This window comes from Saxophila tyrrhenica (genome assembly GCF_035928015.1).
Source record: "Saxophila tyrrhenica strain CCFEE 5935 chromosome Unknown scaffold_20, whole genome shotgun sequence".
NCBI classification, from domain to species: Eukaryota; Fungi; Ascomycota; class Dothideomycetes; order Mycosphaerellales; family Extremaceae; genus Saxophila; species Saxophila tyrrhenica.
Genome location: NW_027041752.1, coordinates 371,232 through 386,102, shown reverse-complemented (window position 1 = coordinate 386,102; position 14,871 = coordinate 371,232). Strand labels below are relative to the sequence as shown.

The following is a 14,871-nucleotide window of genomic DNA, read 5'->3' as shown; positions in this document are numbered from 1 at the left end:
AAGCAATCCCTCCATCTCCGTACCATGACTCTTATGCATATGCGCTTGCGTGCTTGTCTCCTCGCTCAAGGTCCGCTCAAGCAATCGGGCTCCACGGCATCGGCACCATGATGCGACTCTTCATCGTCTGGATGAGCGGCACGGTCTTGTGCACAGTTTCTCCCCAGCCGGGAACGCTCCAGCTCTGCTCGCGACGCGCTCTCCGCTCTTCGAGGTCGGCAAACTGCCATAGGTGGTGGACCATGTTGAGGTCGCTGTGGAGATGTCAGCAAACGAGACGTATAGATAGACGGGGAAGCAGTGCATACCCGATCTGCACGAACCACGCCCCGACACCTTCCATCACTTCCCTACGCGCCGCAAGACCCTTCTGCCAATGCGTCTCCCACTCGAGCAGGTTGCCCGGGTGGAGTGTGTAGGATCGCAGCTCAAAGACGCCGCCGAGTTGACGTGGCGGTGTGGTGGGCCAGAAGCGGAACTCTTGCATGAGTGAGGTCTTCTTGCTATGAATGAGTGTCTTGAGCTTGCGGTCAAACTCGGGGAACTCAGGGTGGTGCTGGATGTTGTGGAGGGACGCGTGGTAGCCTTCGTAGCGTTGGTACTCCCAGATGTGGACTGTGCGTCGCGTCAGCAAGATCTCAAACGCAGCGAAGTTAGGGTGACCTACCGAACGTATCGCACTCTCCCACCTCAGTCCTCCAGCTGCCCACAAGGTGCACCTTGTTCTCAGGCATGCTGGCCATCCTCGGGTACCACCCACCCACGAGGTCCACATACTCATCCACCTTGTCCGGCTTCACTTCGTGAAACACTATGCTGTGCACGTACTTTCCACGCGCCAGCACCTGACTGAAGCTCCGCTCGATATCGCGATCCATCTCCCTCCCCTCTTCGGTACCGTAGATGAGGTTGCTGAGTCGCCCCGAGCCGGGCTTCTTCTTGCTGCTCGCATCGTCCTGCTGGCGCGCAGCTTCACCTGTAACAGTCGATAGTGAGCCTAGACCTTCATCAGGTTGCGGGGTCACGGCATTGTCAGGTGCAACAGCATCACGAGAAGAAGAAGAAGTGCTGGAAGTAGAAGACGACTTAGCGCGGGTGGTGTCTCTCAACGAACGTTCTGCTTCCCGCTGCTTCTTGACCTCTGAGGAGAGGTTGTCCCGGAACTCCTTTTGCTTCTGGTCGAAGGGCGCGGCGTTGTTGGGTTGGATGTCGGAGAGGGCGGGTGCGCGCTGGAGCCATTGGGCGCTGCTAAAGGGGCGAGCGAGGGGGGTGGAAGGGGTGAGGGTGGTGACTCGCGTGACGGCGCGCCGGGAGAACATGCTGGGCGAGTACCAGAGTTCTCACTGAGCCGGACACTGCGGAGGTTGCTGGAAGCCTGGCGGGCCGAGGAGTGCTGATGGTGTGGTGAAGGAATGTGGTGCAAGTTTGCTGATGTCGCTGCTGGTGTACGAATAGAGTCGAATTGATTGGTCCTTTCCGGTGGTGGATGTAGAGTCGTAGAGCTAACAGGTAGCAGTGTAGGTGTCCAGGTACGTTCCTCCTCTTTCGTTCGTTCAAGAGCACCACCCGAGCCGCTGTCTACTACCTACTGCAGTCACCTTAGCGAGAAAGAGGAGCTCGACCTATGCAAGGAAAGTGCGGGGAACGTTCGAGCTAAACTCTATTTGACGACCACGTGACCAGCAACCAGGAGCAGCCTGTTCATGTGAGAGGTTGACAGGATGGATCCATCTACACAATTCTAATCATCCGTCTGTATCACGCCTCTACCCGCTATGCATCCTCGGAAAGACACTTGCCACTCCACCTCAGTTCCACCCCGGACTCACCCTCTGCACAAACTTCATGAACTTCCAGAACCCGACCGCATGCTCAACATTCCCCCTCGGATCCACCACCCTCTCCGGAAACGCAATTCCACCACCATATAGCCCCGGCAACCTCGCAAGATCCCCAACGCTCCCGCCCTCGCTCTCCTTGACATACGTAAACGTCCCTCGCTCGTTGTCAAAGTACGGCGTAATCTCCTTCCCGCCCCTAGTCTTCAGCTTCGGAAGAGGATCAGGGCGATATCCGATGGCTTGAACGTAGAACTGGCAGCCTTGTAGGTTCTCTTCGTACGTGCCTTCTTCGTCGCCGGCTTCGTAGTCGATGCGTTTGATGAAGTTGCTCACATCGCTTTGCTTAAATGTCTCGGGTTCGAGGTTCTGGCGGGCCCATTCGGCTGCTTCCCCTTTGAGGCCGGTGTTATCGCGAAGGATCCAGCCGTCCATATATTCGGCATAGCGAAGACTATGGCGAGTCAGCCAGCGGATGCGGAGGTCTGGTTTGCTGGAAGAGGCGAGGTGGTAGAGGTTCATTAGAACCAGGATAGCGGAGTGAGAGGCGCCAATAACTGCGACATTGAGGGGGGACTGCGATGAGAGGGCGGAAGATAGTCTTGTGGGCGAGAGTGCTGTGTCCAGCTCCAGTGGCCGGGAATTCTGCAGCTCTACAGGTAGAGGCTCGATAGTAGGCGAAGCACCAGTACACAGGACCAGCCTTTTCGTCCGAACACTCGTCACCGCATCGCCACCTTCTCTGACCTTCACTACCCATTGACTAGGCGATCTCGGATTCTCATCCAATGTTCCCTCCTCCAAACGCCCCTTCGTCGCAACCACCCCCGGCAGGCCCCTTAGCCCCTCCGTCAACGCCAAACACATATCCGCCGCCATCCCCAACTTACACCCCTTCTCCGGATCCACGCCCTTGAGCTCCCGCATCCGGCCCTCCTGCTTCCCGCCAGCAGAAACAATCTCCCGGAACGGCGTCAACGCTTCTGCAAAATCCAAAAACGTCTTCACCTTGGTATTCGAAGGCACCTCGCGATATAGGCGGTTTACCCGACCACCATCAAAGGCATCGTCGACCCATAATATCGGTGAAAGCTTTCGTTCCAGTAAATTACCAACGCAAGTGATCCCAGCAGGTCCAGCTCCCACAACAACGGCTTCGTACTGAGTCCCGCGGTCGGACATCCCGCGGCGTTGGGCTGCCAGAGATCTGGAGTGTGGCGACATGACGATAACCCGAGGAGTTGGTTGGGTACATAGCGGTGATGACAAGGATCCAAGCCCCTGAGAAGTGAATGAATGGACCTGTCTTACACCATACCCAACCCAGCTCCGACCATATGCAGCCCCCATCAACATCTTCCCACTCGAGGCGTTCACAGCATCTTTAAACCCCCTCGCCCCATCACGCCGCTGGCGTACACAGCCCCGCGCCGCCGCAACGCCTTTTCCGCCTCCCAGCCTGAGCGGAACATCGCGCAGTAATCCACGCGCGCTCGCATGCATTGGTGATGCTGCCGGCTGTCAAGATGGAAGTTTTTGTTGGTGATTCATGCGCTGCCGTTGACATTCCGTGAAGACGCTAGGCTGGATTCGGAGATGGTGGAGTTGGAGGAGAGCACGTCACTTCGATCTTCGATTGCGTTCGCTAGCTGTCGTTGCTACATTGTTCGCGTAGATATTGTACGCCTGGACGCCTCGACATGTCCTCGAGCTGCTTCTTCAGTCGTGATGTGGGCTGCGCCAGATGGAGCTAGTAAAGGTGTGAGCATCTGCGTCTGCCTCGTGAGCTCTGCCGCTGGCCACATGTGGAGCTCCAGATCAATAGGATGTACTTAGGTACCAGAGAGGCGGAGTAACAGGACGCAAGCAACGGAAAAGCAAAAGCAGACGATGCGGATACAAAGGCGGCCCCAGTGATCACACCACCGGTCCTGCACACGAAGCGAGTCGACTCAAAGCTAGATGGAAGCAGGACCTGCATGCTGTCGAATCGACAGACCACATAATGCTTGCAAAAGCCGTAAGCAGTTTCTCTTCCGCGAACAACCCAGACACTGGCTTCTCCTCACACCAGCGAGATTGACTGCATGTTCAGCAGGCAAGTCGGACCCTTCTTATGTTATGTGTTCAGACCCTTCTGCTGCTGAGCTGCATGGTGGCCTCTTCTTCGCTCGACAGGAAAAAGGCTGAGCGTACATATGAGTTCCTGAGTCGTCGCTTGCTCATCGTTGGCAGCCTTATCTTTGCCTGAGTCCGCAGTCCGCACTCAGCCGCCACAATCTGTGCCAATTCGAACAATTGAAACGGTACGTCCCAAAGGCCATCAAGGGCTGTAGACAGCCTTCTGCTGTCGCATTATTTCTCGGTGAAGACATCTCTTCTCAAAGGCGGACACCCTCGTGCACTCCCAAATTCCTTGGTCTATATTCTCGCCGTCGACCTTTATATGAGAAGCCGACACAACAGCCTTCGCCGTACATGTCATGTCGGCATCGAAACAGAAAGCCCATGAATATCCCATTCTGAATCCAGTGCGAAAACTACCTTTGACTGGTCCTGAAGACCCTTGGGGTGAAGATCCTTCACTTGTAACGCACCATGGAGTGTACTGCGAAGGCGACTTGTGCTTTGACTCTGGACGTCCCATCAAGGGTATACGATATCGCTGCTCGCAATGCCCGACGGACTTTTGTGGCCGATGCGTTCGAAAGCCAAATGGATTCCACAATGAGAGCCATGTCCTCTTGGCATGCCCGGGACCACGTGAGTTCGAGATCATCAATGTTCCAAGAATTGGAGTTCCGGACTCTAGGTCTATGCCTCTTCCCTCGGGCCTACGTTATCTTGACGATAGATCGGGAACACGACTGGACCCTAGCGATCTTGCGGAGTATGACTTCTCAAGTACTCCGGTAATACAGACGCGGCACCCTGCGAAGACGAGCTCTACGCCTCAGCAAGAACACCCTCGCGACGAGGTTGCTCACGTTTTGAGCTTTCCCATTTCACAAGGGCGGCCAAAAGCTCGCCAGCGCTATCTTGACCAGAGACTGGAGGCCCGGCTGGAGCTCGGCGAGGTCGTGACATACGACTACTCAAGCACCCCGGTTACGCAGGCGTGGTATCTTCAAGGACCGAAAGTTCCCATCAGGCTGCTCGTTCTTCAAGCGGCCAGTCATCGACATGAATCATTGATGTGCCAATTCCGCATAGCAGACCTAGTGGAAGATGTACCACAGTACGACGCTGTCTCATGTGCTTGGGCAGACCTCGTTCGCGGAAGTGTACACGGAAAGCCGGAAAAAGGTTCGCTTGAGGGAACGGAAGCTATCTACATTGGCGAAAACAGCTTTTTGGAGGTTAGTCCGTCCCTTGCAGGGGCTTTGCGATCTCTACGGCTCTCAGACGCGCCTCGTGTAATATGGGTTGAAGAACTATGCATCGATTCGAGCAATGTGCCTGAGAAAAGTGCTCAGAATAGAGCGATCGGCCTTATCCACAACCGTGCTGTACGCACGATTGTCTGGGCTGGGGATAGCAGCGAGGGGAATGTGGCTACCACATCACTGATCTCGCTCTTAGCGAGCGTTGGCTGCGGCGATCCAGGACCGGCAGTATCACCGATCGACTTGAAACTACGAACGGAACCGACTGCGTGGAACCACGTGCTCCAGCTCTTCCCACCCGCTGCTCGGGATAGTGCTCTCAAATCTAATGACATCGATTTTGCCAAATCGGCAGTGTTCCAGTTTGGTGACCTCGTGCTTCCATGGGGGCAGGCTAAGGCTGTGGCGAGCTTCCTGTCCAGCGAGACCTGGGGAGCTGCGGTGGGTTTTGAGCGCAGCAATCCTTGGTTTGCCCACGAAAGGGCTGACAGCAAACACAAGGCCACAAGACTTCTGGAAGGATTGGAAACAGTGGATTCCGTCATCAGGTCACGCATCGAAAGACCAGACCGCGTTGGCAGTGAAGAGCCTAAGGACGACTCCTCTCCAGTCATCCCAGACCGTGACCCATCTGGCCAGATCAGGGGATATGGCGAAGGTCTGGTCGAATATGAGACTGCTAGAGAGGCTGATCCAACCGATGATGGAACGCTTACAATGTTGAGCGAGACAGCTTCTAACCAGGAAGACGTCGAAGGCGAGCAGGCACAAGAAGAGACAGTCATCCAGCGAGATACACCGATCGAAGACCGTACAGCTATCGAAGACAACAAAAGGTTCGAAGGGAGTACAGCTATCGAAGACAACAAAAGGTTCGAAGGGAGTACAGCAATCGAAGACAGTACAACAATCGAAGACAACACAGCGCCGGATGTCACCATCAAAATGCCCGCAGAAAATCCAGATCTCATTAAAGCACTCATGCTACAGACATCAGAGCCCGGTTTACGAAGTAAGGCATTTGTGGAAACTCTGCCACCTTGTCTTATTTTAACTATGACGAATCTACTGGGATTTCTCGGGCAGAGCGTGCTAAGCTTGCGTCGGGCCATGCGACCAAGATGTCGACGTGGTCACAGCCGCGTTGAGTGGACTTGTGTAGGTCCCATGAGATCGTTCGTCTGCATAGCCCATGCTAATGCTTCGAAGTCCTGCGGCGACTTACTGTATGGCGATTATCTTGAGGGCACTCCGGGATCACTGCGTGCCCTCGCTATGGAACTGGGTGGTCGAATCATCTGCGGCCCAGCTCTGCAACAAATTCCGACCAACTCCTCGGGTGCTACCACCCAACTACACTCATCACCTGGTCCGTCCTTTAAACTGGGTCCTGTATCGTCATGTGGTACGGCACCTGCGAGTACTCTACCGGCTCTCCCTGCTCGGGCTCCTGTTATTTCGCCTGGCAACCCCATTGGCAATAGCACTACCACCGCGGCACCAAGTAAGAAGTGGCTAGAAGTCTGCTTTCCGTCTGGACCGGATACCTTTGCGCTTGCAGAAATCAATATTTCGGAAGATAAAACAGACCATAGTGTCTTCAGTGAGATGAGCGAGAAGTACTATTCGGTCAGAAAGCCGGCCCATTTGCTCTGTAGATTCGCATATCGAAAGGCAATTGGCGGTGGCACTATCAGCGTACGTTTCCCTCCGAAACTTCATAGCATTCCCTCACTAGCGACCTTCTTCAGGCCCAAATAGCTGACACTGCTGACGATTAGTTCCGCAAGGATCAGCTGGCTAAATCAACTGGCGATCCGCCCACTGTGAGCATCATGCAGCGCTCGTGTATGCCGACCATCTATGACGCACGCGATCACAGTTACTCATTCGATCCAATGCCCATGGACGAGCCTTCAATCGACTCTCGCACCTTCAACCATTACTTCCACAAGCCGCATTTGTGTGACAAGTCGCGCATTTGGATCACACGTCTCCCTCAGCTCCATGGAGCGTCCTTCTACTGGTCAACCGAGAGGCTGAAGAAGGGCTGGGGACTGGAGATTGTTGAGGAACGGAACTGGATGATACTGGCATGTGTCAACTTGATAATACTGCTTCTGAGCGGTGGGCTGGCTGCCATTTCTGCATGTGTGCTTCATGATAACCCTACTGGTGTGGCTATTGGCACTTGGCTCACTACGGTGCAAGCGTTGGCTGCCACTACGGTGTTCTGGCACTTCACGGGGTAGCAAGCTCGTCGGCTGATGATACAATTATGGCCGGGGGTAGGATGATAGACAACCAACTTCACATCTCATTCTCTGGATCTCTCGACCTCCGCCATCCTGCGCTCCGCTTCCGCCGCTATCAACTGCAATTTCTCATTCAGCTCTTCAGTACTCCCAAGCTCTCCAAAGCGCCTCCGCCACAAGGCCCACCGCTCAGGACAGAACCCGTGCTTCCCATTCCAAAGTAATCCACCACTGCCCGGCGCTGCTTTGGGCGGGGGGCCTTTAAAATCCTTGTCTCAATGATATATCTCTGAGCCTAACGCGGCGATCCAGGCGGCTGCTGCCGGGACCATTGCGTCGAGATCATTGCTCAACATTCTATCGGTTTGAGACGTCTCGAGAGCGTCGCGAAAGGTGTAAAGTCCGTAGAGGTCGAAATCTAGGGCCTCCACTCCCGTTCCAGTGAGCTTAGCGACGAACTCATTGGCATGGATGAATTGATTGATTACAACCTGGCGTTCGGGATCGCCAGGTAAAGGTATGTCGAGAGCTTTCGTTGTCAGCTAGATCAAATCTGCGTCTTTCTAGATGGATGGGTTCATACAGTTCCAGACCTCGTTGATGCACCAGCCAAAAGTAGGCAAGTCCGACCAAAATTTCAATCCATACAGTTCCAGTGCATTTCCGTGTCCATCCCGAGGAGTTGGGAGCCTGGACAAGCAAACCAGAAGCTCCAACATTTTTTTATGCTCTGCCGGTCGGTCTTGCGCAGCGCTTATAACGGCGTTCCAGGTGTATCCAGCTGTCCCTTCGACGCTGGAGTCCGTGGCTGACAGAATGGTGGTGGCCAGCTTTGCGGCGGCGGTTTGTAGTGTTAAACGTCAAGCGAACAGGTCCTCCAGCAGCCCATGTCTGTCTCTGCATTCTTCAGCTGTGAACGTGAAGTTGGACGTCATCTACACCGCCCAGGTTGAGTGATTGCAGAGACGGCGATCGAAATCTGTGTCTCTCCGAGTAGATGTCGCGTATGAAGGGGACCAGTGCGGCATGAATATGGCAAAGGCCTGGCCAAGACTAATTGATACCAATGGGCCGCGTACCAGAACTCTCATGTTCCTAGACGACGTCGACGGACACACAGGGATGCCTTTCCGAAGTGACCTGTTCGTGAATAGAGAAGCGCAACCATAAGTCATCAGCAAGCTCTCGAGAACAGCCGAGAAGTGCTGATGCTCGTAGTCATACCGCCGGGGGAGCTGTCATGAGCAGTTGTACATCTGTACATGAGCACGTCCTGCGCGGGGACCGCCGAACAATGTGTACTGAGTGGCCGTAAGGGTCAAGGATATCTCACTGGCTTGGACTTACCAAAGCGCCGTCGTGGGAGCAGCAGCGAGTGCAAGTGTAATGACATGAGACTCGTCCGGATCATGGGAAGGTTGAAACCAACTAACCGCAGCTTCTCCGCCGAAATGACCTGGCCTCAACTACAGCCAGCGTAGCCCGTCGCAGCCGTCTCCCACTGCAGAAGCTCGACAGGCAACACGCAACTGTAGCGGCGACGGCCAACGTCAAACCTTTCCACAATCTCAAAACCACCTCCGATTCTCTAACTTCGCCCTCCTCCGCCCCTCCTCCAACTCCTCCCTCGGGCCCTCATACCCCAAACAAACATCCTCCCCGTCCCTTCCACTTCCAACCCTCATATCCATGTCGAAAATCCCGCCGGCCTCACCAATACAAATACTGATCCTCACATGACACCCACCCTTTCTCGTCTTCACATTCTCGCTCAAAAAAGGCCCGATGAAACTCCTCGCCCTCCTCGCCAACGCATCTGGCGCGAACTTCGTGCGGAGCTCCTTCGCCCAACTGCCTTCCTCTTCGTCGTCGTCGGTGGGGTTGAAGCGCGCAATAGCCGTGCTGGAAGGGGAGCGAGAATCGATCCAGAATCTGATCACTTCGTCGTCTCTTCGGGCGCCCTCGAAGGTTGTGGAGAGCCAGGTGGATATGATGAGGGATTCGAGGTTGTGGAAGTGCTTCAGTGAGGCGAGGAAGGGGGTGGTGATGGGTGTTGGCTGGAAAAGGATCGCTGCGCCGCTGTAGCCGCAGAATTTGAGCTCGGTGACTGTGTTTCGGTGGTACGAGGCGAGGGTTTGAAGCATGGGCGCCGAGCCTGACCAGCCGTATGAAGGTTCGAAGTCGAAGTCTGGTGGTGGAGTGCAGGGATCTTTGGAGCCGAGGGCGAAGACGGTGTCTTTGTCTTCAACCTCGAGGTCTCGAGCGTCAAAGCTTGAGATGTGTTCACCGAGATCGCGGCCACGGGCGCCCCATGTGTTGCCGACTGAAAGAACATCAGTATCAGCGACGCCGTCACAGACGAAGCATCATTTACTTACGTTGACTGGAGACGCCGATCATTACGATCTTCTTGAGCGGACATGCATGTAGAGCACGAACGGTCTCCCTTCGCTCATCCCGGGGAACACCACCCTCGATCTTGATGCTCTCAAGCTTGGTCATTCGCGAAGCGAACTTTTCGATGAATTGCCGTCGACGCGCACTTGCAGCCGCATCTGGACACTGGTGGCTATCAGTCGCAGGCGTGCCACGGAGTCGGAACATTGCATCGACCCGTAGATCCAGCAGTGACTGGCTGAGGCGGTCAATGATGGCGTCTATTCCGGGAGCAACATCCGCAGACGGTCCATTCGCGGAGAAGAAGGTGTCCATCGGCCATGCTAAACACTGGAGTCCGGTATGTGCCTCCATGAAGTCTAGACATACAGTGTCAAGACCGCTGAAATCCGCCCGGGCAGTATCCGTCTCGCTTGCACTCTGCACATTAGGCCGTTTCGCCTGTGACCGATCCAACAAGTAAAGACCCTCCGGCTGCCTTGTGTCAGGATCACAGTTGTTGCGGAATTGGAGAGCTTTCAAGCGAGGGAAGCGGAGCCGGAAGAAGTCAAGATACATTTTCAGCCATTCCGGATATTCAACGGTGATCTCTTCCTGTCTGTCTGATGGTGCCGTCATAATCCAGTCGAGGCAGATGCTTGTTAGTGTTGAGCAGGAGCTGGTGAGCATGTTGACCGCCACGCGTGCGGATGAAGGAATTTCGAAATGATTACTGCATAAGTCCCTGTCAAACGGCTTTCGTTTAACGATACGAGCGGGCATGTTGGAGCAAACTCACCAGGATTGGACATTGAGTACGGTACTTCCGCTGGGACTCAGGTCGGCACGGCTAAGACGCAATTGCTCCGCCCGCTCACGACTTGTTTGTGTTTGATATGGTCCGAAAGCTTCGGGTGGTGGAGTAGCGTCCTGCTCGAGCTGCGAGTAGATGCTGTCATCCCAGTGTTGGGGATCCCGCAGAAGATCTTCGAGAGAAATGTTGTGGTCGTCTTCTCTGGAACGTAATGGTAAGCTCGTCACGCTTAGATTAAAAAGATGCTGTACTTACTCTCCTTCCAAGGGGGAGGGAGACATGGCGAGGACTTCCATCGAGGGGTTGTTGATGCAAGCGGTATAGAACCCGCCGACGCCGTCATTCAAGGCTACGAACCTGGGTAGAATTGCACCACGGGCATGTACATAACCTTGTGAGCTGTGAACAAACTCAGACGGCTTCGCTGACCGCAGAGGAAGGCGACGGAAACGTATACTTTCCAATCCGTTGAAGTTCAGGTCTTGTGGTAGGCCTAGAGGATTGCAGGAAGGTGGCAGATAGGCGGCAGGACTTATGTGACAGTTCTCGAGCCATAGACGGCGTACTGGATTACTCTTCCGGCGTCTGCGATCGAACAAGCAACGAACCAGTGCGTCGTTGAGATTGAGATGGCCGTTGATAATGCCTGTAAATAAGGTCAGGAAGAACGTCTCGGCCATATCATTCCTCAAAAGGATGGCCACATACGTAGAGTATGCACCCTTGGCATCTGTGAGATGGCTATACGGACTAACTCGGTGGTTCTGGGATCGCATGACAATGTGATGCCAGTGAACGGGGTGTCTGGCAGGTCTGTGAAGAGAGAAGGGGGAGGTAAATGGCAGCGGTGCGTTATCGTCTGTACCTGCTCCGCAATCCACGGCTTCCTGGGGATTATTAGTCCATTGAAAAACTCATGAGTGCCTGTGCCAGTACTTACTGTGCCAATATGAGTAGCTTTCGAAGGAGTGGCGTGTCATCGTGTTCGTCGGGTACATTCTGGTGATCGGAATGGTGTCCCGAGCGATCTTTGAGCTCTATATCCCTCCAGATGATCGGAGTGGCTCGTTCGTATGACCAGCGTGAGGTTAAATTGAGTTGGGAGAGACCTTTGTGATCCAGACGCTCTAGGACGTCTTGAAGTAACTCTGTCGGCAGGCTCGAGAGGAGCTGAAAGCCGGCCATTTCATAGATGTATCTGCGATGATCCCATCAATGCTTTCGTACCGCGAACTCAGCTACAGCGGCCTATGGGATCTCAAAGTGTTGGTCCGGTTGGTATATTGACCACGAAGAAGAAGATGGGCAATGTTGCAAGAAGGCTGGTGCTGGCACGTTGAATCGGGTTTAGTGGCTTACATAAGACGGCACGTGAAATCGCGTCTTCACGTCTTCACGCAACAACCGGATCTAGTCTTCACCTCAGCCTCCTCGAAAGGATCACGGGAATATGCACAGCGAGTCTGCGCAAGGCTGATGGCCAGCCGTAGACCCGCCAGACCCGCCCATGGATTGTCCGATGGCTATGCAACCCTTTCTTGGCGTATGTCCGCAGGAAGGGCACTGTTAGTGCCTGAGCGAGTACAGGTATTCTGTATACCCACATCTGGTCGGGCTCTGAAAACGGCGGCACTTATAGCAGCAGGGACACCTTACGACGACAACTTTGACTGGCTTTCTAGCTTGAGCTTCACACTACATACTATAAGGCCGCTACTACTGCGCGCCTCAGCTTAGAACACCATGTTTGACCGACTCAAAGGCGAGTTCCACCGTCAGGATGATGCATCTTCGACAGCAGGCTCTTCCACCCGTCCTCCACCGCCAGCATACGATGGTCCACCACCAAATGCCAGGCCGACATCAACCAGTAAAGAGACGAACCGGCCCTACGAGAGACCAGAGCCAACATTCCGAACCAACTTTGGCTCAGTCTCGCTCCACATGGGCGACAGAATCCGTCTGATGGGGCTGCCTCCTGAAATTACGGCCGCCATCCGATCAACTCTACAGCAAACCTGGCCTAATGGCATCCAAGACGAGCGCGGCTACCATGGCTCTGTAGAATTCAAGCTTAGAGGTGATTCCAGTGTTGTAGCAGATATTGAACATCACTAATAGTGCTACAGGCTACCCCTGGAGCCCCACAGGCGACGACGCAATCCACGCCCGTCGGGTCACGCGAGGCATCATGGCAACGCTCTACAGCCACGGCTGGGTCCTGTACATCTCCACCGACATTTCACGCAAGCCAGGCGACAAGGACAACCTTTTCTTCCGCCATCAAGACCCTCCACCCGCGCCTCGCGAATGGTTCTCCTGCACGTTCAGCAAAGGCGACCGCATCCGACTGATCGATGCGCCGGAGAGCGTTGTACAGGACATGATTCGCACTTTGCAAGGCTACATCCAGACCCATCGACCTTATCATGTTAGTGGGACCTACGAGATCAAGCTCAACGGATCTCCCTTCGCAGCTTCAGGAGGTGAGACTATGGTATCAAGGGTGCTGTGTCTGGAGTTGTTCGAGGTGCTGGAGAGGAATGGGTTCACGCTGTACGCTTCGATTGATCAGAAGTATGGTGGCCAGCATGGAACGGAGACCGACAGCTGGCAGATGTCTCGTCCAGTGGGGTGGAGTCCTGGGGCGCCGGTGTATCATCAGTGAAGGAGTTTATCTGCAGACCAGGATCATCCTTTGAGCGCAGCAGGCTGTGGAAACGGTTTCATCTTTCGATTCGAGGCTCTAGCTGAAGTACTGACTACAGTACTAGAAGATTGCTTTTCCTGTCCATCCGACTTTGATGATCCGCACCGCAGCCATGCCCGTACTGCTCATGGCATACACAAGACCGGTGAGAACGACCAGACCCCAGTAACGTCCATCTGTAGCATTGATTATCGCGCCTCCAATCGGGATACCGATGAGCCCCGCGAAGCTCACGAATACATATGAAGTCGTGAAGTATCGCCCATAGTGTTTGGTCTCGCACAGCTGACCGATGCATGGGCCGATCAGCGATAGATTACTTCCAGATCCAATGCCGAACATAACAGCGTAGAGGATGATGACGCCTTTCAGAGCAGATTTTGAAGGAGGCGGCGAGATCAAAGCAATCGGCAGCCACACTGCAATGTTTGTGAAGGCGCAGAAGGCGAGCATGAAGATGTTGGTGTTGTATCTCCCGATCTTGTCTGCCACTAAGCCGGGCACTGTACGTCCAATGACAGATGCTCCATTGAGGATGGCGAGGATCTGGTAGCTGAAGGATTGATCTAGTCCAACCGATATGCAGAAAGATGTGATGTATGCCAGAGGGATGAACAGAGCAAACTCCATGCAGAACAGAGCGGCAGTGCAGATGGCGAGCGAGCCATCGCCGTCCAGGAAGATCCTAAAGTCTGGCAGGATATCGCGGAGCTTTGGTTTGCCTAACGGTAATCGGGAGCGTAGGAACATGTTCGCGAACACCAGAAGCGCTGCAATGACGAAGGCCAGGATTCGGCAAGCCCAAGCAAATCCAAACCGTGGATACGCCGCGCGAAAGACCAACGGGAAGATCACGCCGCCGATGGAAGACCCAGTCATAGCAATACCAGTAGCGAACGCTCGCCGCCTGTTGAAGAAATGGCTGATCGAAGCCAACGGCGGCGTAAGTAACAACGAACTCCCCAACCCAGCCAAAATCCCGTAATCCAGAATGAAATGCCAATACTCAGTACACTCACCCAGCAACAGCATAGCAGCCACCAAACACACACTCCCCACCCCAACCAACACCTTCGGGCCAAAAGCATCGAAGGCCGGGCCGATCTGGATCCCGCAGAGGAAGGTAACAAAGACTTGCAAGCTGAAGATCCAGGCGATGGTGCTTTCGGGGTAGTCGCGGAGTTGGTTCTGGGAGAGGTAGTTTTGCAGGCTGGCGACGCTGTTGAGGAGACCCAGGCCGCCGGTCATGGCGCACCATGCCCCGAAGACTGTGAGCCAGGCGGCGGCACCGCCTTCGGGGTAGGTGTAGTCATCTGGCGGAGATTCCAAAGGCGAAGGGGAGTCTTCTAGAGAGTGCCGTGTGTTTGGTTCATTGTCATCTGGTGTGTTGTCGCCGTCCGAGTGCTGGGCGTTCGAGGGTTGTATATCTTCGCCGACTTCTGGATGACTGGACTGCTTGTGCTGCATCGAGATTGCACCCCAGGAATTTCTT

General features: G+C 54.6%; 6 protein-coding genes across 6 annotated transcripts; 2 read left to right on the top strand and 4 right to left on the bottom strand.

Annotated features, from left to right (window-relative positions):
- Nucleotides 1-76: 76 nt before the first annotated feature.
- Nucleotides 77-1,319, bottom strand: LTR77_010060 (uncharacterized protein; the record flags this gene model as incomplete). The annotated part of the gene is made up of 3 exons (XM_064807284.1): nucleotides 77-254; nucleotides 309-615; nucleotides 668-1,319. The coding sequence occupies 3 exons, from the start codon at nucleotides 1,317-1,319 to the stop codon at nucleotides 77-79; spliced, it is 1,137 nt and encodes a 378-aa protein (XP_064654657.1).
- Nucleotides 1,320-1,808: 489 nt separating this feature from the next.
- LTR77_010059 (uncharacterized protein) lies at nucleotides 1,809-3,062 on the bottom strand (the record flags this gene model as incomplete). The annotated part of the gene is made up of 1 exon (XM_064807283.1): nucleotides 1,809-3,062. One exon carries the CDS (start codon nucleotides 3,060-3,062, stop codon nucleotides 1,809-1,811), a length of 1,254 nt encoding a protein of 417 aa, XP_064654656.1.
- Nucleotides 3,063-4,436: 1,374 nt separating this feature from the next.
- Nucleotides 4,437-7,476, top strand: LTR77_010058 (uncharacterized protein; the record flags this gene model as incomplete). Its single annotated transcript, XM_064807282.1, has 4 exons — nucleotides 4,437-4,601; nucleotides 4,760-6,236; nucleotides 6,387-6,922; nucleotides 7,006-7,476. 4 exons carry the CDS (start codon nucleotides 4,437-4,439, stop codon nucleotides 7,474-7,476), a joined length of 2,649 nt encoding a protein of 882 aa, XP_064654655.1.
- A 1,571-nt stretch (nucleotides 7,477-9,047) lies between these two features.
- Nucleotides 9,048-10,950, bottom strand: LTR77_010057 (uncharacterized protein; the record flags this gene model as incomplete). Its single annotated transcript, XM_064807281.1, has 4 exons — nucleotides 9,048-9,802; nucleotides 9,858-10,588; nucleotides 10,655-10,870; nucleotides 10,925-10,950. 4 exons carry the CDS (start codon nucleotides 10,948-10,950, stop codon nucleotides 9,048-9,050), a joined length of 1,728 nt encoding a protein of 575 aa, XP_064654654.1.
- Nucleotides 10,951-12,412: 1,462 nt separating this feature from the next.
- LTR77_010056 (uncharacterized protein) lies at nucleotides 12,413-13,337 on the top strand (the record flags this gene model as incomplete). Its single annotated transcript, XM_064807280.1, has 2 exons — nucleotides 12,413-12,749; nucleotides 12,799-13,337. The coding sequence occupies 2 exons, from the start codon at nucleotides 12,413-12,415 to the stop codon at nucleotides 13,335-13,337; spliced, it is 876 nt and encodes a 291-aa protein (XP_064654653.1).
- A 102-nt stretch (nucleotides 13,338-13,439) lies between these two features.
- LTR77_010055 (uncharacterized protein) lies at nucleotides 13,440-14,846 on the bottom strand (the record flags this gene model as incomplete). Its single annotated transcript, XM_064807279.1, has 1 exon — nucleotides 13,440-14,846. The coding sequence occupies one exon, from the start codon at nucleotides 14,844-14,846 to the stop codon at nucleotides 13,440-13,442; it is 1,407 nt and encodes a 468-aa protein (XP_064654652.1).
- Nucleotides 14,847-14,871: the final 25 nt, after the last annotated feature.